Raw genomic sequence first — 25,369 nt, forward strand, 5'->3', positions numbered from 1 at the left:
TTTTAAGTAACAAACAATTTGAAATTATAAATAAAAGTTATTATCAGTGCAGCTTTGTAAGTGGCAACTTAGTTTCCTTACCCTTGTTTGGGCAGCGTAAAGATGAAAGTTGGTGAACATGAAGCTTATACCCCAGAGACATGACAAAAGAACACGCTGTTAGGCTTTTATATGTTAAGAAATAGATTAGAATTGAGATAAAAATATCTCTATTCTTGTACCAAAAATATACTCCTAAAAATAACATGCCACAGAACAGAGACGAAACAAAAATCTTACTTTTAAAAACTCCCTTATTTCCCCATTTGCCGACATACGCTTTTATGAGCAGTCATTCCAAAGGGTCTCTACAGTCAGAGGCTTATTTTCTCTGCAACAGCAGGTAGCACAACGACACTTAGGCACACTCTACGTTTGTGCACTCTGAGGTGACCTGCTGTCTCCCTTCAACTCATACTTGTGGTCTGGATCCAGAACAAAACTCAGACGTTCCATTTCCAACCTTTCTAAGTCACTGCTGAGAACCCAAGAATCTGCCGAGCCCAGGAGATGCCTTTAAGTCCCCTCTTACCATGTATGTGCCACAGTGAAGCGACGTCGCTGCCGGATGCTTTTATTCACCAACAACTTTCTGAAAAAGCACGGCGAATTCCTCGGCGAACTGCGTGGAGAGATTTTGGGAGATGTAGGTCTGTTTCCCGGTAGCTTGGGAAGCTCCAGTTCCAAGTGCATCTGCTCCTTGAAAGTCTTTATGCAAACCTCGGGTTCAGAAGCAGTAAGTTCCTTGGAAGAATTTTTGGCTGTCATGTCTTGTATGGAGCGAGTGCTAGCTTTCACCATGCAAAACAACAGCCTCCAGCATAGCAAAGACACCGCGGCAGGTTAAAGGGCTGCTCGGGCGGCCAGAGTACACTCTTCCCTGGGCTAATTTGGGAAGCTGTGGTTCCAATCCTGGAGCCGTTCAGAACCAGAGCAGCATACTGGGAGAATGGCAAGTCAGCCTGTCACAAGGAGCTTTATCAGGCTGCCTTTGCCTCTGAAAATGCGCCAAAGTGCTTCCTCTGTCACTAGCCTCCTTGTGGATGAGGTTTGTCTGCAAGTTACACACGGAGACTCACTGAACTCATTCAGATGAATATATCAAACTCATGAAATATTCATGAGGGCTCTTGATAAGTCCTTCACATTTTTCTTTTAAGAAAACCTTATCAAACAAGCTGGATTAACCCAGATAGCAAGCAGAGCCTGGCCACCCAGTCACTTTGGTCTGCACAAAGGGAGGAACCAGAGCCCCGTCCAGCGTGTGCTGTTCAAAGTCTTCATTCAGAATTATCTTGCTAGGCAATGCACACAGCAGTGACTCCGCCTATCAAACGCTATTGGCCCGGGATTCTTTAAACAACTGAGCCATTTCTCCCCCTTAAAAATGCCCTTCACTGCTCAGACGTGCACTAAAATTGTGTGACTCCTGTCTTCGTCACAGTCAAAACTGTGACGAGTCAGGGATGGCCAAAAAGCCCCAGTAAAACAGTTTTCCAGATGGCATTTCTGAACCAAAGAGCCGATTTGCTGAAGAACCCCCCCTTCCTTCTCTAGAAGATCCAAAACAGCATCAGTACTAAAAAAATAAAAAAATAAATAATAAAAAAACCTCCACTGAACAGGCTTTGGTTCATTCCCCCAAGGAATTTAAAACCTAATTTTTATTCCAATAAACATTACCCTCATTCTTCTGCTGAAGCCCATTGTTTGGGATCTGCCCACAGAAGCCACTCTATATTGCATGCAAAGCCTCTTCTGGCGGCCAAAGCACCCCTCATTTGAAATGGAGGTAACAACTAGATAAAATATGCACCCAGGTAACGGACTCCCAAGTCAGGCACTGTGCGTGTGTGTGTGTGTGTGTGTGTGTGTGCAAAGAGGTGCACAATGTGTGTATGTAGGTGGCTGTGTGCACCGGAGAGTGAGTTTTCACATTTTTTTGTGAGGAGCACAACTCGGAATGTAGTTGGGGCATGTTGAGAATGAATCCTTTCAAACTAGCATTTTTATTTATTATTTTTTTTGGCGGCTGGGAGCACAGCTCCACACATTCAAAGGCTCGTTGACATATAACGAGAATATATGTCTCTGAGCGTTGTGCGATCTGTATTGACAGTGATGGTCACTGGAGCCAGGTAGATCTCAAACAAATGTGACAAAGCAGTCTAGGTCTAATCAACAAGAATGACAGAAAGTGAAGGCATAGAGCAGGACTTCAGTGAAAAAACATTCCTTTTACATGCTAATGAAGGTCACCCAGCTCACTAGAATCCTTCATATATGTCACACACTAAAGATGTGCTAAAGGTTAAAAGGCTAACCAAAAGCAGGCCATTGCTCCTGTGGAGGGGCGAAGGATCCCACTGTAAGGCTTGGGGAAGTGAGTGGAGCTTAGACTACTGGTTCCTAAGCATCCCCATCACTACTTACACTGCTGATTCAGAAACCTCATCAACATTTAAACACCCAGCTAAAGTGCATTGTGAACAAATGCACAGTCATGGAATTTTAGGTTGTCCTGGATGCTCCTTGCCCAGCCAATCATTCCTCAAACAAGGAAACAGAGCCAGAGGACGAAAAGGATCCAAGTCCATCCTGGTGATTGATGTCACCACCAAATCCCCTACTCAGGCTTGCTGACTCCTGTTGAGTATCTTTTTTTTTTCCTGTTGAGTATCTTTCAGTTCATTTTAAAGCATTCTTTTGTCTAGGTAGGTCTGAATGCATGCTTTTGGGTATCTGAAGATATTTTGAGTGTCTTGAGAAGACAGATTGTTGGTAATATGGAAAAAATATGGCTAATGCTACCTACTATTTGCTGAGTTATGCAACAAAGCTGAGACTTTCACCCAAAATAATATGATTTAAAACTGGGAAATGAGATTATATGATTCCACCATGATTCACAGTGACCTATTAGCAAAAGAAATTAAATAGCAAGTTGAGCCCATTAAAGCTGCTTCTCCTATGTATCATATTATTAAAGCTATTTCTCATATTTATGTTTCTTGTTTTGTCTTGTTTTTCAAGACAGGGTTTCTCTGTGTAGCCTTGGCTGTCCTGGAACTCACTCTGTAGACCAGGCTGGTCTCAAACTCACAGAGATCCACATAGCTCTGCCTCATGAATACTGGGATTAAAGGTGTGCCCCACCACTACCTGGCTCGTATTTATTCTTCAAAGCCAAAAAATAAATACACATTTTAGGAATTTCTTCTCAGAAAAGATAATGGCAAATCTCATAGTCGTATATGGATAAGTATAAACTGAGGTTTTGATAAGAAAATGCTGATCATGTTGCCATTCGATGGTGTTCCACACCCGAGATTTCACTCTGTCAACAGGCTCGAAGATATCCAAACCCACTAACCCCATCTACCAAGAAGGAAACCAGGATTACCAAGAGGGATACCTAAAACATTTAAAAGATAAGCAGACTATTTGAAAGCCTGGGTTCCTTAGTGGGAGTTATGGTTTTCATGTTTGTAGTGTTTGTAGACAAATGGAGAAAAAGGAAGGGCTGGAGTCCCAAGGCCATATCCCCAGTGGCCTAACTTTCTTTCCTTGAACTTCGGTTCTGTAGGACTATGACAAGCTAGACCCCACACCTTTCATGGGAGATTAAAGTTCATAGAACAGCATTCTGTACTTGAGAAGCATCTAATGAAATAAATGGAGACCTTCCTGTCCACATGCAATCCTTAGCCCTTGGTACCTCAAAAGGAGAAATAAGGAATCATTAGTTTGTAGGTCTGTATTCTTGTGAATTCCTGAAAACTCCATCTATAGTATGTTTCAGTGTTAGTTAAATAAATCTCTGGCATCAGCATCCTGTCAGAGTAATAGAGTAAGGAATAAAATTAATTAGTCACTAACAGATGAACAATTACCTCTTATAAATATCTGGGATATATTAACAACATTTTAGTTTTGTTTAAAGCCATAAAGAAGGACCAAGTAATTGCTACCAACAAAATGATATTTATAACATAAGTATAACACAGATTAAAATGTTTTAAAAAAAACTCACCACCTTTTATGATCATATTTTTATATAGTATCGTCTTTTATGCTGCGATCAATATAAAATTTGAATTTCAAGAGTTGCCATTGAGTAAAATTTTCTTTTTTGAGTATCATTTCCAGCCGGCCTTTGTAAAACTAAGCAGTTTTTAAAGACACAAAAATGAACTTTCTGTATCTTAGCACAACACTGAATTCAAAATAACACTGCAGTAATTTGCTCTGCATACAAACTGAAGGTCTGATATAAAAGAACATATTCAACAATTTTCTTCTTAAAAAGTGTAGTTAAACAATAATAAGAATTCGTTTCTTAATTAAGCTTTTATCTATTTCTCTATCTAGTTCCTTCTTGTCAAAACAATACACCATCTGAGAACTGCCACTAGACTCCGTTCAGCTAAAGACACATCAATTCCTTTTCTTCAGTCCAAGGCAAGGTAACGGGAAGGAATAATGCCAACAAAGGACCACAGCCTCTTCTGACCAATACACAGTCAGTGTGCTTTTCTGCAGCAGGATCTGTACAAATTACAATTTCAATGCGAAGAAATGGAGCTGGAGAATCATTCTAGCATGACTGAAAGAAACATAATGCACAACAGAATACCAAAATAGCTCCTATTCATCTTGGTAAAGTACAATTAACTGATACCTATAAAGAAACTGCCATTGAAATGGCATTGCAGGAAGCTTCCCGTTCCATTCACGTGCTGGTATGTTCCACCAGATGAACAGTTTCGTGCCTCCCTTTCATGATAAACAGATGACATCAAAGCCACTGGCATCTATTATCTCTAGAGCTCAGTTTATTTGTGCTATATTATAAACATTTCCACCTGAAATAATGTAAGTCGGGGAAAGGAAAAGGCTTGCAGGCACTGGAGGTGTTCCCAACAGGTTAAAGACTTAGCTTTGCATGCTCATGGCCCTGAGTTGGTACCCAGCACCCAAACAGGATATAATTATAATGTAATGAGTTCCAAATATAGTAGTGTGGCTTATGATCCCCCAATTCTAGAATGTTCCATAGATGGTGCACAATATCTATTCACTGAATATACATTATCTTGTCCGTTTTCAAATCAGAGCATCAAGACACAAAATGGCACAATTAAGGAACTGGTCCTGTAGGTAAACACAGGTCTTCACACTCTATAGCATAGATGATTATATGGCATCAGCACTAGTGAAGAGGTGGACAAGAATACAATAAAATATGAATTGCTTCTTCCCAGGATGGGTCTGGTCATATTACAGGAAGTTTACTCTTTCAAGTACTAAATGTCTTGAGTCTGAAGTGACCGTAGCATGTTATTTTCATAAGACGACCTTAAGGATTTGTTTTTATCTGTAGGCTCACATTTAATTACTCACCGTTAGTAAAGCGGTGTTCAGAAAGATCAGCTTTCACCTGTGCAACCTGCATCCCGAGGAACAAAAACGGGAGGTCACATCACAGATTCTTGGGCAATCTTATGATTCTTAGAGATATATTGTTAGGAAAAACTGCCTCTTCAGGGTCCTCCAGTAGCTTCTCAGAACTCAGAAGAAAACCACAGCAGCCTGTAGGGTGCCATGTGCATCTCGGCCCTGTCACTGGCAGTTCCTCTCTGGCCTCAGCTCTGGATTCTGTCCTCCAGCCCCCTCTGCTCCAGATACGTGGTCTCCTTGTTCATTGAACATGACATGCAGGCTTCCCTTTTCCCATCACATCCGCATGGTTTACCTCCTTGGCTGCTGGCATCTGTCCAGATAGCATGTGTCTGAAGGCTTTTCCCCATCACCCTGTCTGACACTACAATGCCCTGCCTCACTTTCCTCTGTCTGTCAGGACGTAATATAGCACACACCATTTGCTTGCTAATCTTCCTAGAATTTAAGTTTTATGAAGCAAATGACTTTATTGTTTTCATCCCTGTGATCCCTGTCTGGGAAGAATGCCTACCGCATGTTAAGAATTTCGTAAGTACTAACTGGGTAAGGAAATTATCTGTCTTTCCAGTGCAGAAGAAAATGGGGGAAGAGAGCAGTCAAACGAAAATGGGATCAACTACCCCCTAAATTTACGACTGCTAGTGTTTACCATTTTAATGATTATTTTTGTTTAAACATTTGAAATTTTTATTAACTCACTGAGAATTGCCTACGATGAATTTTGATCATATTTATTCCTCACCCCTCCACCTGTTCCCCCAAACCCACCTCCCAGTTTCTTGTTCCATCACTTCCGTTTTATAACCCACCAAGTCCAATTTCTGCTGCTCACACACACACCCATGGATGGAGGACTAGCCACTGGATTGTAGGTAAGCTAGCGGGGACCACATCACAAATTTTGTCTCTTTCGTTCTCCCAGATTCTTAAATATGACATAAAAATTTACAGTCTTCACATGGGAGTCCACTATACTTCAATCTGTGGGCGAGCGGCTCTTGCATTCTTGCTCATGTGGTATTTGTCTCAAAGATACAGTCTTCTCCAAGCCTAGCCAGATGGCATCCTGTTGGCCTGGCTTCATCTTCTTAGACAGCAGTTGGACAATTAATGGATTGCATAGAATATGATTTTGACAGCAACAAGTTAGTCCTAGGAGAATTCCTTTAGTTGCTGTTTTCGTTACTGAGGGTTGAAGAATTATTAACATAGTAAAGATAGGATCAGACTTTATAAGCAACCCGAGGGAGTTATATTATTACCCAGGTGTCTTATTTTCTGTTGCCTAAGTTTCCTTTTGTATTTTGGCATCTATAGTCCTTCTTACTCAGTTACTATAATTTCTTTTATTATTATTATTATTATTATTATTATTATTATTATTATTTTCACATCCTCACTTCAGGAAGCGTACAGGAAGAATCCCAGTGTGTTGTTTCCTCTGCCAGTTGGGTGGTACCTGGAGGTACAGACTGGCCAATTCACTGCGCTTTCTGGGCTGACGGCGCAACTGAGTGCATCTTTTTAAAATATATATATATTTATTTATTTATTATGTATACAATATTCTGTCTGTGTGTGTGTCTGCAGGCCAGAAGAGGGCGCCAGACCTCACTACAGATGGTTGTGAGCCACCATGTGGGAATTGAACTCAGGACCTTTGGAAGAGCAGGCAATGCTCCTAACCACGGAGCCATCTCTCCAGCCCTAATTGAGTGCATAGCAGAAAAACGCTGTTTCTCTCTGTTTCCTAGGTCACTGTACCATCAAGTAACGTTAGCAACCACGAGTCAGATATCTAAAATGCAAGGAAAGAGTGTGTTCCTGGGGCGATTATTACAGAGCTCTTCAGAGAGGCGACTCCTAGGATCATTCCGTCCCTCCAGCAAATGGCCCACGAAAGGGATCTCACATCAGTGTTAGAGACCCGAAGGCATGTTTGGGAGGGTCTTTCCCTCTAACATTAGCTTTTAACTTTCGCTTATGCTCTGTCCTGTCCGCAGTAGCCGTGACTAGGAAGACGTGCTAGAGGCTCGGTGTATATATAGCTGAAGAGCCTAAGTATAATAATTGCCTCTAAAAGCCCCTCTCACTGTGATAGCCCAGAGATCAAAATAAGAGCAAGGCACACACAAAAATGCAGCAGAATCAAAGCCACTGCACTTCTCTCAGGAAAAGGATGGCAGTACAGGGGCCAGGCCAGACTTGTTCACATTTTCGAGCTATTTCACAAGACAACATTTTCTAATCGAAGGGTAGTGGGCTTTGAAAGGGTACGAGGACACGTATCAAGAAAATGCTTACCAAATGGGGAATTATGGGGCTGGCTGGGGCTTTAGCTCAGTCATAGAAGCCTTGCCTGGAATACACAACGTCCTGAATTAAATCCCCGGGACCTCAAACAAAAATTAAAAAAGTAAACAATAGGGAGGGAGTGGTGCTGAAACTGCCTCACTTGATTTCAAGATAAGCTTAATCACTACAGACTGATCACTTTGAATTTGCTCATGTTGAACATTCCTTAGAATCTGCAAATTCAATGAGGTTTGCTCTTTGATGATGAAGAAAATGGAAGCTTGGCCACCAGGACTATGCGATCTTAGAATTTATTCAAATTTAATTTCCTATCATAAAAGTTCATTAGCATTTGTAAAAATTCATTCCTTTTCACCTTGTACACATGAGCACACTGAGCCTTATGGCAAAGATTCCAAGAGGTTCTGCATCCATGTGGTTGCTACAGTCAGGATCTAGAATAGTTCTCACCAACTGCTTCATATGCTTCATTTACATTTCCCTCACATCTCCAATCCCTGGCACCTCTGACCTGTTCGCCACCATTAAGGCTCTTTCTCTTCAGCAATGCTATACAACCGGAATCAGATTCACCCCTTGAGACCAGCTTCCCATGTTTGGCATAGTGTCCACAAAATGGAGCCAAGATTTATTAATAGTCCATTCATTTTTACCTCCTAATAGGATCCTATTGTCTCGATGCACCATAATTTGTTTATTCATTGTCTACAAAAAAAATATTTGAGCTCTTTTTTTGTTGTTAGAGGCAATTATGAGTAAGGTTTGTACAAAGTTGTATGTCCAACTTCTGCAAGAGCATTTGCATTTGACACTGTGGGGGGCACACACCGCACACACAAAATGGGATTCTTTACTCAGATGGCAAGTATATGTTGATTATAACACAATAGCTACCTGTTTTCCAGACTGATTCTGGCATTTTTCATTCCCATGGGTAATGTATGAGTGTTCCAGTTGTTCCAAAGCTCACCAGCACTTCCTGTCAGTATACATTTGATTCAGTGACTCTAACAGGTGTGCAGTATTCTAGATGCTGAACTGAGTTTACATAGCGCTACTAGCTGCTCCTTACACTCGTGCTTGTTGTCTGTGTGACCTCTTTTGTTAAGTACTCAAGACCTTTTATCATTTTCAAATTAGCTTGAATCTTTCTACAGCAATGGTTCTTCCTCTGTAATCTGTCCCGAGCTGTCTCTTCAGAGCTGTCATTCAGTTTTCACATATATTATGTCCAGAAACAAAAAAGGGTTTTTTTTTGCTTTTTTAAATTATTATTTTAAATTTTTTAGACAATATATTATGAACATATTCTTTCCCTTCTCTCAAATCCCAACGTCTTCCCAACTTCCCTAACAACTTAATTTCACTTAATGTTCTTGAAAAAAAGATCAGAAAAAAAAACAAAAACCTTCAAAATAAACAATCAAACAAAAAACAATAAAACAAAAATAAATACCAAAACACCCCACCCCAAAACAACAACAAAAACAAACCAACAAATCCATGTAGTTCATTTTGTCACCTTCTGCCCTGGAGTGTGGTTGACACACTCAGTGTCACTCCAGTGGAGAAAACCGAAAGAAAACAAGGGAGATCGTGCTTCAACAAGGCAAAAGGACAGGACCAGCTCCTGAAAGTTGTCCTCTGACACTTTCCTGAACACAATCATAAGAAGAAGTATAATTTTTAAATGATAAACACTTATACATACCCCAAGAGGGGTATGCACACTTACTTGCATGAACACAATAATAATAATATGTTTTTAAATGATAAACACACATATATACCCCAATAGGCTATCTGCCAACAATGGGCAAGCATTACCTAGTTGTTTGCTAGGGCAACCATAGAGAAATAAAAAAGGAAGCCTGTACCACTTTCACAAGCAAAAGTCCCCTGTCTCTGCTGCTAGGTCATGTGGTCTTTTAATTTTATTGTGGGGATTATAATTTAATTACAACATTTCTCCTCACCCCTTCCTTCTTCAAAGTACTCACATACGCCCCTTTCCATCCTCCTTCAAATTCATGGCCTCATGTAGTCTTTAACATAAGCGGAATCAAGAGAAGTTTATTCTTTTACAGTTCTGGAGGTCAGAAGTCCAAACACGGGTGTTAAAGGGTTGGTTCCTTCTCTAGATTTAGGAAGAAATGATGTGGTTGAGGCTCTTTGGTTTACAGATTCTCCATCTGTCTCTTCCTGTTGTCTTTCTTCTAGGCATGTCTACTGCCAAATGATCTCTCGTTCTAAGAACATCAGTCACACTAGATGGACCAACCATTATGACTTCACTTCAATTTTATAATCTCTGTGAAGATCTTTTCTCAAAAGTAGGCCACCTTGGGGGTTAGGAGGTAATCTTATTTTTGTCATACTAAAACAAATGACCATAGAGTAGCTACTAAATAGTAAATATGAACACTAAAGTTCAGGTAATTTAAACGGTATAGTAAAGTGACCTGGGCTGACAATTTTAGAGAGACTGGTTCAGGTTTGATTAGACCCATTGTTCCGAACTAGCAGGGATGTGTCATAGCAGGAATGCATAGGGGAAAAAAGTCATTAACCTTGTGATTAGACAGTAAAAGTCAGATAAAGCACGATGGGTCCCCCAGTTCTCCCAGAAGACCCCTCCCCCCCACTGATCTGGGAACCTCTCACTAAGTTCTCTGCAAACACTTACTCAACCCTCCAGCAGCAGCATGCTAGGAACCAACTTGTACCATATGGAATTTGGGGGATACTTAAAATCCACATTTTGACAGACTAAGTGCTTCAAGAAGGAACAATCTGTTCTTTGATCTCCCCAATTTATATCTCTCTCATTGGCAAACTACGAAGCACACCATCCCATGCCAACATCTTCACATCTCACCCTCCCGGCGTCAGCTTAAGTCCCAAGCCACATCTCATTTAAATAAACCAAATAAGTTATGCGGGGAACTTGGAAGAAGGTTGCTCTCCATCTATGAATTATAAAAGCAGTTATCTGTTTCCTGAATATAATGATGAGACAGTCATAAAAACGATAATCCTTTTCGAAAGTGAGATCCTGGAAGAGAAACAAAAAGGGGCTCATAGACTGCAAATGAGTTCAAAACCAGCAGGACAAATCCCACCAGGTTTTAAGATGACTCTTCTCTATTCTTTTTGCTAATTTTTAACTCAGTGCGTAGCTCTCTGATCATATAGTGAGAGTGCCGGGCACCTAGGCTCGAGGCAGTCACAGGCCTGATACCAAAGAAATGGCTTCATTTTCCCAGTCTTGCGCCCTCTGGAAAGTGGCAACCTCAGTGGTCTATGAATCAACTTCTAGATCACTCTTCCCTTTTCTAAAAGATCACGCGTATTTGCCACCAGATGTTTCGATTCTCCTCTCGCCTGACCAGAGAATACCCAAAGTTTGACAGTCTCTATTGTCTACTATCCTTTCCCTCAGTGCAAGCTGGGAGAGTTTCTGTTGTTGATATGTCATTGACCAAAGTCTTGGCTGCTTTGCCGTTTGCATCCGTCAAGCCATCAGGAAGAGGGTACCCCACAGGTGAGTTCTGTATACGTGCATCTCTACGCCTGGCTTTCCCTGGTACTAGAGCAGATCCAGGATACAGATAACGTTCCCATCATGTCTCATGTCTCTTACAGAACATGACGTATTGTGTCCTTGTTGTTGTAAAACAATACAGATAGGCTGAGAAGTTTCTAATTCTTCATGTTCTGCATCTTTTCTATTTAGCAATTTCCTCTGTTTTCAATTTTTCCTTTACCGTTGCACTATAAACAGCACGGAGACACTTGGATATGCCTCTAACGTTTTGTTTAGAAATTTCATCTAAATGCAAGTTCCTCAATCACAAAGTATATTTCCCAGGAAGAAAATGTGGAATGTGATTATGCCAAGTTCTCCACCACTTTTTAATCAGGATTATCTTTTCTCTGGTTTCCAGTAACGCATTTCTGATCCCATCTGCAAATGCATCACAAGCATTGTTGGCATTTCTCCCACAGTCTCTTCGTGGCAATCTGACCTTTGTGTACCAAGCACTTCAAATCAAGTCAAATTTGCTTCAAACCTACGTTCTCAATCTATGATACTTGTTACAGCAACACCCCACTGCTTCCTGGTACAACCATGGGCTGAGAATCGTAAAGAAGAGAGCTTCATTGTCCTACAGGTCCAGAGGCTAGCTGCCTAAAAAACTGGTTCTTTGTGAAGTTCACAAGGGAAGGACACATCTAGGCACTTTCCAAAATGCGAAATGGGAGAGGTAGGAGCCAAAAGAGAGGTAGGTGAAGAAACCAACCTGTGATCAAATGTTTGCTATGCCCTAGGTGCCTTCATTTGTATTATCATACCTACCTTCATGACTCTGAAGCATATAATGTGTCCTATACATTGAGAAGCCAGATTCCTGAAAGGATGAATGGATTACCCAAGGGAACTCCGTTGGTAAAACTTAGAACCAAGCCAGGGCACTTGAAACCTTAGTCTTTAAACTACTATTATTTCCTTACAAAAAAAAATGAAAAAGAAACATAGATATGCCCTACATAAAAATCTAAATTACAGCATAAAATTCATTCATTGTAATCATCTCATAATCTGAAATTAGAATCCTAAATACATCCATAAATGCCATATTTCAGGGCAACACAAAGCTATATGAATGTGACAAAAATTACTTTCCATGGCTGAAGCTAGGGTTCATTAGTGAAGCACCAGCCCGGGATGAGCAAGGCCCTACATTTAATCCCTCGTGTTGTAAAGCATACTTCCAACCGTGCAGTAAACTGGTATACTCATGAGTTATTTTAAAAGACCGTTTTGTTTGGGTGTTTGCATCAGTCTCAGGTCAGCATGGACGAAAACTATGGGAGGCACTTGCCTCGACCTGCCTCCATCTGCTGTTCAAAATTAGAACTTATTTAGCCTTTGAGTGTTACTAAAATTCTAGAAATCATTCTTTGGTATTTCTTTCTCTCCTAACTTAACATTAGGTATATAAGCAGTATTCTTTGATTCCATTTCTAGCCTGCTTTACCTTCTAACGATATCCTTGATGTGGATGCTGAGAACTGTTAGACAGTTCTGGGTCTTGATTACGATTACCACAGACAGTGCTGTGGTCTGAAATCCACACTGGCTCTACAAGCTCTTGCTGGGCTTGGAAATTCCTTTCTGTGTGCTCCATTAACTACAGTCAGTATTTTTATCTTGCTTAAGAGCCAAGGGACTAAATTATTAATATTCCTACACTACTTTAATTGCATTTATTTCTCAGTTCTCGAATGTGGGTGAGACTTTAGAAGAGGAATGAAAGATGCTTCTTTCTGCCAACTGCCAAAGTAACATACAGGGTCTCTCTTCTTCCTTCCTGTTTCCGCCTACCACCATTTCTGGGGTCAGTTTCCAGATTTCCTAACACACGTGAAGGTTTCTTTGTGTGGCATCCACTAAAAGACTTGGGCATTGCCTGCCGCACAATGCTGCCAAAGAAATGTCATCTTTATCAAACGTGAACAAACCCAGAATAGGGCACATTCAAAGGAGAAAAAGAAAAGCGGCAGCTCCTCCCCCCTTTGTAATAAGCGATTTATATTCTCGATCACAGCCTCTGATTACAGTTGTAGATTCCAGCAGATTCTTTACAGCTAAGAAAATGTGTCTCTTGAGGCAGAGATCCAAACTTCTGAATCGTGACAGCAACAGCTGAGCCCTAAAGATAGACAGTCAAAACACCATTTTCTGTACATTTTCAGTTGTTAAAAATCAGTTACAGTACATTATGTCTGAGATACATTGTTTTAACCCCATGAGGCTCTGCTAGGAGAGTATTTATGACAAGAAAAAAGCTGCTAATTTATGCCTTCTTTATACACATATAGCTTTAAAAATAAGTCTTGGCTTTTTCTTTCCCTCATTGTGACGTTTTCAAATGGTGTGTGTGTGTCTGTCTGTCTGTATATATAATCAATATATGTATATGTAAATCATTATAGTAGGCTCTCATCTTAAATAAATGAGACTTCATTTTAAATACACAAGACCCATCAAATGGCACTTGATTCAGTGCCTGTTCAGAATTGCCTTAGATATTTCTAAGGTTCCCTTTCTTATCTCCTTCAGGAATCTATTCAAGTCTTGCCCTCAGAGAGGCTGCCGGATCCACTTACATGAGTCAGCACTCTTCCCTCCTCCCAGCTCTGCTCGTCTAACGTTTTCTACCACTCCTGGAATTGCCAAAGCCTATCCCTGCCCCCACTAGAATAAATAGACAACGAGGACAGCGATCTTTACTGTTTTGCTTGCCACACTGACCCAGTCCCCGGAGCAGTACTGGGCATATGGTAGATACTCGATAGATGTCTGTTTAATAAAGAAAATAGCATGGGGAAGTTGCAAAAGTATTCACTCTGAGCTCCCATGAAGCACCATCTGCCCCGTTTTCAGGAGCTCCAACCAAGCACTTAGGCAATTCCATTTTATAATCACTGAGAAGATACTGAAAGAGATGGTTGGAAGGACCAGCCACAGGCAGAAGCTTTGACTTAAATTCAAAGGCTTTTAGGGGTCTTTGGAGTTATGACCGCTGAGGCTCCATTGAATCCTGACCCTCCATAAACAGAAATACAACATAGTTCCTTCTTCCTTAGGAGGAACATTGCTTGTAGGACAGAAGGCAGACAAAGTGTGAACTTGTGACCTTCCAGGTAGAGGAGCTGCACCACCCAGAAGGCTTTGCTTTCCAATGGCACAATGGTAATACTGTGTGCTGAGCAGTGATTCACCGAAGAGCCGGAGCTCTGCCAGAAGCAGGAAGGCAAGCTGTACAGAATACTTCATGCTGACACGGCTTTCTCTTGATTTCAAAATGAGAGCTACAGTTCAGGGAAAGGCAAATGCCCAAGCGACACGCATCTCTCAGGCAGAAGACCCGCCATCTTTGGATTTCTTTTTATGGAATTTTAATACTGGAGTTCCCAAGAGAGCTTTCCTTTTAGCAAATTAATCAAAATTCTGTTTGAATTTAATTTTTACTTATTGTAAATAGATAATAAAGATAATGATACTAAAGAAACTGATGATGATGACAAACCCAGAGAAACAGTCCAAAACAATTATATTATCAGATGGCAAAAAATATGTAGTAATAATGTTTAATGGAATTTTGAAAAATGCCTGCAAAAATCCCAGCTGGATAAAAAGGGAATGAGATGCCAAGGTGCGAGACCTTTACATCTGTATGAAATTCTAAGTGATTCAGTATTCAAAACAGTGAGCCTGTTGTCAAGGAGACTATGGGAAGCACAGTAATTCTGTTCTTAATTCTAAGCTATCATTTATACGGTCCAAAACCACGGCATTATAATTAAGAACTTATTTTGCCATAGATAACATTATATTTTCTAAAGAGAAATCTGAATGTTTTTATTAAGATTCCTAAGCACAAAAAAATACAGCAATCTCTAAAGAGTCTGCATGCAAAAATACTTATGTGGAAGCAAAATAAGCCCTGTTAAACTGAAGCACAATCAAGACAGAACATGGTCTTAATGAATGATTTATCAGTAGTCTGTGCATTGAAATCAGACCTAAGCCACCTTCTTCATCACCCTTGGGCAATACCTTTAAGCTTTCTGTTTCTGAGTTTCTGAACCACAGACATCAATGTTCATATCAAGTACTCTACAGAGTAATTTATGTAAATGAACTAATTATGATTTAAATTTTAAATTGCACTTCACTTTCAATTGAAATCTGGCACATATATCTGCATAGTATTCTGCTTACAAGATACTACCACATTCAGTTTTAAGTATTCTCTGTAGAAAGACATTCCAGGAGCATGGACCCTGACTCTAGAAGCTACCTGCTGGATTTCTATTTTCCAACTTTCCCAAACTTACTTTAGTCCTCTGGGACTAAAGTGTTTTAGGAAATGGGTAAATACCTTGATTATTGAAAATTTGAATATATAGTAGTTCGTGAAAGAGCAAGAAACTACCTCCAGGCCGGGCGGTGGTGGCGCACGTCTTTAATCCCAGCACTCGGGAGGCAGAGGCAGGCGGATCTCTGTGAGTTCGAGACCAGCCTGGTCTACAAGAGCTAATTCCAGGACAGGCTCCAAAACCACAGAGAAACCCTGTCTCGAAAAACCAAAAAAAAAAAAAAAAAAAAAAAAAAGAAACTACCTCCATTTCCCAATAGTAGAAAAGATAAGATCCAATCTTGCTTTTTCTTAATAGTAGAATAAAAAAGACAAAAGGGGAAGAAATATTGGCCAAGGGATTATTTTGTTAAAACTTTGTGTTCTTTAGACTGTGGTGAAATAATCACAGCATACCAGCTTTCTTATATAGAAAATTTGGCAGAGAAAGTCTGAGGACCATGACATTTGGGGTGACAATACCTTTCTGTCATGATTCTCTATTCTTTAACTCATGTCAGTGGCTCACCTCATGTTACTCTCTGGTTGGCACTTGGAGCTCTATTTCCCTAGTTATTCTCAGCTCAACCTTAAAGTTTGGTGCCTTGTACATCCAAAAGCTGATGAGGGGAACTAGAAGTTTTGATTTCTGATAAGCTTTCATGTCCCTCTGGTAGAAGCAGTATCTGTGAACCAGTACGCCACACGATGCTTCCAGCGTTGAGTTGATGAAATTCCAGTGTATAATGAATGAAGGAGAAAACTATACAAGCACGGAAAGGAGATGGCTACAGTTCCTAAGTGTAGACTCGTTGGGCTAAAAGTAACTTCAGTCACACAGTGAACAGGGACTTTTTCAAACGCAAAACTGCAGGTGAGAAAATGGGTGTTATCTCATGCCAAGTGAAATAATTGGTTTTGAAACATGGAGATAATGGTTTGGTGTTCTACACAGCATTACCAACTGGCCAGAAACTCGCTCAGAGCCAAGAAAAGTCAACGGAAACCAAGAAGCAATGTTGCTTTATGAGTTGTAAGCTTATCCTCGGCTAGCTTCCTTATATAGCTAAAGACCACCTGCCTAGAGAACGGAGCTGCCCACCATTGGCTGAACCCTCCTACATCAATTAATTATCAGCACAATTATCCCCCACGGACACGTTCACAGACCAATTTGATCTAGTCAATAACCAAATGGTGCCTCTCCTCTTAGGCTGTTCTGAAATGGAGATAATGGTTTCTGGGGCAGCAAAATAAATATTGTGACCAGTGATTATGATGGAAATTAATGGTGGCACCAAAGCCACATGGTCGTGTTAACATATGTTTATTTTCTAGGCAAGAAGCTAATTAAAGATGTAGTTTTAGTGTTAAGAGGCTTGTTGGAAATATTAGTGCGACCTTAATATGGAATTATGTTCAAGCAACTTGTGATAATCGCACGCACAGTTCTGCGTATTTTTGTCATGTATGCCACAGTTACCTGTGCAGATTCTCTAGAACATCTTAGAGTTCATTAAAAGCATCCTGTTACGGAAACTTCTGGGAAGGAGCTCTCTAAAGAAGGATTAGAATCCTGGACAAAAATGATCTGGAATTTTCATCTGGGTGGCATAAATGTCTCCTCTCTAAATGCCTTCCTTCTGCAGGTACGACATTGTCTTAGATGTTTTGTGTGGGACTGCTCACATCCACTTGCTCTGTGATTAAGTTGTTTCCTTAATCAAACTGTGGTCATCTCCTCTAGATACAGATATCTTAAATCTCAGAGCTCCTTCCACCATAACTTTATGCAATTTTTTACTTCTAACAGGACAGTAAGATGTTAAAAATGAATTAACAACAGCCACAAACTGCCAGTTCCAGGGAGTCTGCCATGCTCCAGCAGCTTCTCAAATATACTAATCTCACACAGAGCACGGTTTCACCTCCCACTAAACACGGAGCTCTCTGGCTCTGAGACTCAAGCCCCAAAGCTAGTAAAAAACTGGAAGTTTTCACTGAATCCATCCCTGTCACCGGTAAATCCTTTCTCCAACTAGTACACGACTGTTATAAGCCAAGTGCTGTCTGGAAGAGCATATGTAAGTACACGGCTTGTCACTGAGTTTGACGAGCCTAGGAAATCTACAGATATTTGGAACTGCCTGTGAATGGCAGCCTCTTCCTCTCACCGTTTCCTTTTCGTTCAGCTCTGTGCCAAGGGGACTCCATTAAGGAATGTTTCCGTGGAACATCCAGTTAACGGGGAAAGGGTGCAGGGGCTGAGATTTTATCCCCTTCTATCGTCAACTCGCTAATGCTCAGCGTTAGCCAGTGGTTCTCCTGAGAAGACGCAGAAGAGCAAAAGCAACGCAGCACTTTGCTCCTGCAATGCCACTTGAGTGTGACCTGAAGGATGTTTAAGACACAGCTGTCACGAATCCAGAGTCTTCTAAGGCAACAACACATGGTGCATACCACGATTGTTTTAGAAATCTTCTCCTCTCCACTAAAAAGATGTGTTTTTATGCAGTGGTTCTCAACCTATGGGTCACGACATCTTTGGGGATCAAATGACCCTTCCACAGGGATCGACTAAGACCACCGGGAAACACGGCTGTTTACACCACGATTCGTAACAGCAGCAAAACTACAGGGTTCTTCGTTTGTTTGGTTTTGCTTGTTTGGTTGGTTGGTTGTTTTGGTTTTTCGAGACAGGGTTTCTCTGTGTGACAGCCCTAGCTATCCTGGAACTAGCTCTGTAAAAAGCTGGCCTCGAACTCACAGAGATCCTCCTGCCTCTGCCTCCTGAATGCTGGGATTAAAGGCCACCACTGCTCAGTAAAATTACAGTTTTGAAGTAACAACAAAATGATTTTATGGTTGGGGGTTACCCCAACACGAGGAACTGTGTTAAGGGGTCACAGTGTTAGGAAGGATGAGAGCCGCCGATTTAGAGGATTGCTGCCTCTAAGAAAGGAGGGAAATGAAACTAATTCCCCAAATAGCCATGCAGAGACATTAAGTCAGAGCACATGGCACAGGATAAAATCCCCTCCAAACGTTTCTTCAACTCTTAGTCCATTTTTCAGTAAAGAGTCACGAGCTTCGGAATGATTCTGTCTCTCACGCATTCCACATTCCACCTCTTGGCCAACGCCACTTCCACACCAGAGTGACTGATCTACATTATACCTTATCCTTCTATGGGGAGACATTCAACTTCACCGCAGCTGTCTCCAAACAGCTAGAACCATGAAAAGCTGTTGGGAAAAATAAGCCTGATTCTAAAGGCTAAGATAGGTGAATTTTAAAGGAATTTAGCGGTTCCAACAGCTATATGACCCAAATGATAAGTCATAATCAGCAATACTAAAAAAAATAGCAAGCCTGAGAACTGAATGAGCCTAGTCAGTGGGTCACTCACTGAAGGAAAGATCACCTGACCTTTGGGAGACTGGTTATCTATGTGATAAACTGGTATCTAGAACCAATAGCCGCCCGACCACACATCTGCCTCTAAACACAGACGTAAATGGAGGGTCAAGAAACTTCAAAAGTAGCCGTATCTATAAAAAATAGACAGACCAATCCAACAACCACAGTATAATAAACTAATAAGGCAAATAGAGCCTCTTCTCAATATAACCAACCAAACCAGCATGATTTCCTAACAAAGGACAAGTAACCCTGTGGAGTAAGACAGTTGCTTATGTTTCTAAGCTCTAAGACCTGACATTTGGAAGCACAGAGGAAGGAAAAAGAAACTCCAACCTACTTTATTTTGTTATTCATAGCAATGCTCAGTTCAGAATCCTCTCAAATTTCCAATTGTTTTAATTACAGGGCTATAGCAATATGTCTGCTGTCAAGATAATCTAAAGAGTTAATCAGATTGGGTGCTAATAATTAATTGCAGCTCATGTTTTTATTTTTTTCAAAAACTGATGCTGCTGCAAATAACATCCTCGTTGAGCACTGTCTAAGACCTTCATGTGTGGTGATATTTCATTTGTATTCTAATAAAAAGTTTGCCCAAAGATCAGAGAGTAAAACAGCCCCACTGGTCAGCCTTACAGACCAGGCAGTGGTGATACACACTTAATCCCAGGAACCACACTAATCCCAGGAACCTTAATCCCAGGAACCACACTAGTTTGCCATAGAAACCAGGCGGTAGTGGAGCATGCCTTTAATCCCAGCCCTAGAGAGGAATATAAGACGGGAGGAGACAGCTCTCAGACAGTCTCATTCTGGGAATCCTGGAGGCAGGATCGCTATTTCAGACTGAGGGAAGAGCTAGTGACTGGTTGTTTTGCTTTTTTGACCTTCAGGTTGAACCTCAACATCTGTCTCTGGGTTTTTATTAATCAAGCTACAATCATGTTCTACGTTTCAACAGTCGGACCATACACCAGTCTTAGCACCTTCATTTCACTTCGGCTGCCCAGGTAGAATGACTCTCTGTTCACTAACCAGTGATCGGGGTCACAGAAGACTCTGCAGGAAATGGCACCCTTGGCATCGCCCCTGTACGCACTTTACTATTTAGCACTAGAAAAACCGGAATAGGTGCTTCCCACTGCGTCGTGTTTCCTAGCTGAGAGAGGCATGACTATGGACAAGTCTGCTGCTTTCAAATAAACTCAAAGACGGTAAGACAGTATGATGGTGATGTTTTCTGTGGAAAGAGCAATTAAACACTAAAGAGCCAGATGCCATTTTCCACGTACATAGTTACAGAGCTATGAATTAAAGAACAAGCCACCTATCTCAACTGTCCAGATGTTAGCCATTGGGGAATTACGCTCAACATGGCAGACTTAACTTAGACGGCTTCCAGATCTCAGATTCTACTTCCCCCTCACTCCCCATCTCCCTGAGTAAATGTCTGACCATGCCAGACTCCTGTTTTGTGAGACTCACTGACCTAAGTGACCCATAAGGTAGGTTGCAGTCTTTTACCTAATGCCTCTTTAGAAGCTCTTTAGCTCCCTTCCCTCTCCCTCTCTCTCCCCTCTAACTTGACAATGAACCAAAGATCTATTCTGTCGGGTTCAGAATCTTTTTTTTCCACGTCATTTCCTGCCATTTCTCTAGTCCCCTTATATAGCAGATAATATGAGTGATTACATGAATACAGGTGTGCAAACATGTGTACTGTGTAACACTTCCCAACAGCCCCCAGTGCACACATTAGACAACAGCACATTCAACCCTGTGTGCATTTGACCACTTATGCTGGTTGGTACATTTGCACAACTCCCCTCTGCTTCACACTAATAAATTCTTCCTCAGTCCAGTGTTATTGATCTCCTACTCTTGGAAGAACCCACTGATACCTAAGGTTGCTTTTCCACAACCTTTTTGTATTTCCACTGTACAATATTGGTACCTTTATCATGCAGTAATTATATTACATTACATATTAACATATGTAAATAAGGCCTGCTTTTTTGCTCTGCATCATGCATACTCAAGAATAATGTATAGTGAGAGCAGGAAGAAATATACAGTGTCTAAAGTATTTTGGGGACTGGAATTCTTTGTTTTAGCATCACAAACAGCTCCCTTATTCATATGTACTGAGAAGAGAGAACAATGTAAGGTTTTCTATATAGGTAAATTGTCCCGTGTTGTTTGATCTCACTAAGATCTGGAAGTGGGGTAACCCAGCCTGCCTTTTCAACTCCAAACATGTTTGGGTCAACAGTCTTCCAAGGCTCATGGGTCTAGGAATAGGCTGCTTCTCCCCAACTCGGTGACAGGAAGGGAAGAGAACAGCAAATATCACAGATTAAAGCCTTGTGTCCTTGAGGACCACTAGACGGGGACTCATTTCCAACAGAGGTCACAAATGTTTAACCCCAGTGATCCCAGTGGGAAGGAGGGCCCAAAGGACCACCATGGGGAACTAGCTCAGCCATACAGAGACAGTTTACCCAGAAACCTCTCCTGTAGGTTTATGTTGGATGTTGTAAGCAACTAATTTTTGTGACATTATCTCTGTTGATGTTTGTTTGTTTGTTTTTGTTTGGAAGTCTCACAAAAGGGCATATTTGCTCTGCTCAGTAATTTCCCCATTAGGAACTCTAGTTGACTGCCTCAATAGAACTACCCTAATTGATTTCCTTTGGACATTTTGAGCAACCAATTTGATGGGATATATATATATATATATATATATATATATATATATATATATATATCCATCTATTTGCTACATATTTTTTTAACTCGGGGTTGATACTTGTTTAATAATCTCACTCATTCAAAACTGAAAGTATGGCTAATGTAGACCAGTCTTCAGAGACTTTGCTCAGATAAAACTAGATGGGAGCATTTGAATATATTAGCTCTTGTCCACAAGGCAAGATCAATGCAATAAAAGCAGCCATGCTATGACAAACTCCAACTATAAATATGTTCATATAATTATCATCTTTGAATTAAAAAATGGTATGGCTAGCATTTAAAAATCTCACATAGAAAGTAAATATATGTTGAGTAATAATTGCATCAAATCTGGCTCATATGTTACCAAAATATTCTTTCAAATGTCAGTTTACTCTGATGCACTAAAAGTTGTGATTGTTTATAAAATATGATGTTAAACAGAATGTTAAGTAAATATCTACCATGTAATGTAAAATGTATTTACAATGCCAATAAAATTGGGGGGAAAAACAACCAATTTTATATCACTTAAAAACTACAAGTGTGTTTTTAATGCTAATTATCAACTCTTCCTCTAGCTAGTGAGCACCTCCCAAAGCATCTGCAATCTCCCAAATCAGTGATAACAGAACCAATAGTCAATGCAAGAGTCTGTGATGAATATTTCATACTCAAACCAAAACAACAAAGAAATGCAAATTTTTCAAATTTTTACTTCAATCATTCTAAATCCCACTGTCAAATCTAAGAACGCTCAATGGTGACAAGTGTCTTCTCTAACAAGAGCAACTTCCAATACCTCAAAGATCTTATTCTAGGTAATGAGTAAAACTGCATGTGTGCCTGTGTGTGAGAAAGACATAAAGAGAGGCATGCATTTGTGTGAGCGTGTGTGTGTGTGTGTGTGTTAGCATGTGTGTGTGTGCCTGTGTGTGTGAGAGAGAGAGAACGAGAGATAGAATCAAAGACAAAGGCATGCATTTGTGTGAGTGAGTGTGTATGTGTGTATCTGCCTGTGTGTGTGTGTGTGTGTGTGAGAGAGAGAGAGAGAGAGAGAGAGAGAGAGAGAGGAGAGAGAAAGAGAAAGAAAGAGAGACAGAATCAAAGACAAAGGCATGCATTTGTGTGAGCAAATGTGTGTGTGCCTGTGTGTGTGAGAGAGACAGAGAGAGTCAAAAACAGAGGCATGCATTTGTGTGTGTGTGTGTGTGTGTGTGTGTATGCAACTGAGTAGAAGGATCATAACTCTCTCATTGGATGACGGAACTCCAAGTCCATGTCTGTATTTACCTTGCGTGTTGACCTACTGCCAGTGACATAGAACAATGCCGGGCATACAGAGCAGACATTCAATAATCCTCTGTGCAATACCTTAATAAACAAATGAGATTTTGGAATTAGAAGAGAAGAAGGAAAGAAGCTATGAAAGACCCCTTGGAAATGTACTTCTTGTTGCTTCTGAGAGAAATGCCCATTGGAGTTCTTTTAGTCTGGTATCTCTTGTAAAATGTGTAAATGGGCTGGCAAGATGGCTCACTGGGGAAAGGTGCTTGCTTTCAAGCTCAATGATCCGAGTTCAATCCCAGGGATTCCATATGATAGAAAGAGAAAAACAATTCCTCAAAGTTGTATTCACCCCCTTACCCATGTGTTGTGGCATGCGTGTACACACAACTAATAACGTAACAAACAAATAATAAACACACAAACAGATAAATAAGTTTTTTAAAGTGTGTAAACGGAGCCACATGATGGAGAAGCCACACATTGTCAACAGAACAACTGTGGCTAGAGTCTCTCGGTCATTGTTAATTCTATCAGGTCATTCTGTCCACAAGCAAACACCAAAGACTCCCAGACAAGAAAAGTTCTATCCCTAACAAGTGTGCGTACCCCTGATACGTGACTGCTGTGCCAGGAACTCTGCCAAACACTGAGAGTAACAAGTACAGAAGATATAATTGTTGCCTCATGAAACTGAGTTTGTGGAAAGCTTGATCTACTAATTGAAAACCATCATACTTCAAAATTTTTATTGTTAGAATTTTTCTTGCCAGATAAACTGTTTGAAAACATTAAGTTATATTCTTGTGGGAGAAAGATGCATTCACTTAAAATAAAAAAGTGAAGAAAAGAAGACCTGATAACGTCCTCAGAACTGTTCATCCCTCTTTGGTTTTTAAGCCTATGAGAGCGGCTAATGTGATTTGCTCTTTATAAAATGTGTCTGTGTTTATTCCAAGGAGCCATCCCTCTGAACTGGGTTTATTCTGACAACAGTATGTCCTTTGTGGCTCTTTGAGAAAAGAATCCTGCATCAATCTCTCTTAGGTCTGGTAGCCACAGATTAGGCAAAGCTGAATTCTAACTAATCACACAGTCAAGGCTTTGTCCTCCCTGCTCCACAGAGGGATATGATACCCTCTCTCTCCGAGCAGCCATCACTTCATGGTTGCCCAGGCTGTTCTCGTTCCTCCAGGTTTTCCCCGCTCACCTTTCCAAAGCCCATCCCTACATAAAAATATAAGAACTTCTAACTTCTATGTTTCACAAACACAGCACATATGCCCACAATTTTGTAGAAAGCTATGCAAAACAGTCCCTTGGAAATCTAGAAAGTTCTAATGACCAGAAGAACACAAAGGACAATGTAGACAGAAGAATACAACTTCAGTCATTCAACTCAGGCACAGGTACCCTGCATAACAACCATTAACAGACCATATTTTTCTACTCTTATATATATCATACACAATTCATTCAAATACATTTAAAAACATTTTATATTTTTCTAGTTTATGGTTGTGAGGGTTTTGCCTGTGTTTAACTATGTGTACCATGTACTTGTCTGCTGCCCTTAAAAGGTAGAAGAGGACGTGGGATCCACTGGAACTCGACTCACAGATGGTTGTGAGCCACTCAGTGGATGTTGGGAACTGAACCCAGGTCCTTTGCAAGAGGTACAAGTGTTCTTAACCTCTGGGTCATCTCTCCAGCCCCATATTATCTTTTTCTAACCTTAATAATGTACAAAATCTTTATTCACTAACCCATTTCTTCATAAATACTATCAAGTATCCATCAATATTTCAAGAAAGTCTTGTTGTTTTATATAGAGAATTGTTCTGGTTTTACAACACACTAACTTTGAAACTTAGGATTTTCTTTTTCATTCTTCAGAAATGTCATAGATATATACAAAGTATTTTTATCATCCACACAACTCCCTCCCTCTTGCTCTGTCCAGACACCCCAACATGTCTCCCTCTCAACTTCGTGTCCATTTTTTAAAAACTAATCGCCCACTGAGTCCAATCAGGGCTGTCCATATGCACAAAGTTGTGGGGCATCTGCAGGAGCATGTGCAGTCTCCCAAAGAAATGATTCTTCCTTCTTCAGCAGCCATCACCCACGAATAGCTCACTGGCTAGCGTCGGGACTCAGGAGTGTTTTTTTTTTCTTTT

At 40.6% G+C, this 25,369-nt stretch overlaps 1 protein-coding gene across 4 annotated transcripts in view; it reads right to left on the minus strand.

Annotated features, from left to right (window-relative positions):
* Pde4b (phosphodiesterase 4B) overlaps positions 1-25,369 on the minus strand; it is a 524,499-nt gene that overhangs the window by 359,299 nt on the left and 139,831 nt on the right. Inside the window, exon 1 of one of the 4 annotated variants that reach the window (XM_041651418.1) lies at positions 572-1,303. The exons of the other annotated variants lie outside the window; for them this stretch is intronic. Within the exon in view, the coding sequence (XP_041507352.1) occupies positions 572-840 (269 nt within the window). The 5' untranslated portion in view covers positions 841-1,303. Of the gene's footprint in view, positions 1-571; positions 1,304-25,369 lie in introns of those variants that run through there. 4 annotated transcript variants of the gene reach the window in all.

Source organism: Microtus oregoni, unplaced genomic scaffold, assembly GCF_018167655.1.
Source record: "Microtus oregoni isolate MIOR12 unplaced genomic scaffold, Mior012 000005F_ref0000423, whole genome shotgun sequence".
NCBI classification, from domain to species: domain Eukaryota; kingdom Metazoa; phylum Chordata; class Mammalia; order Rodentia; family Cricetidae; genus Microtus; species Microtus oregoni.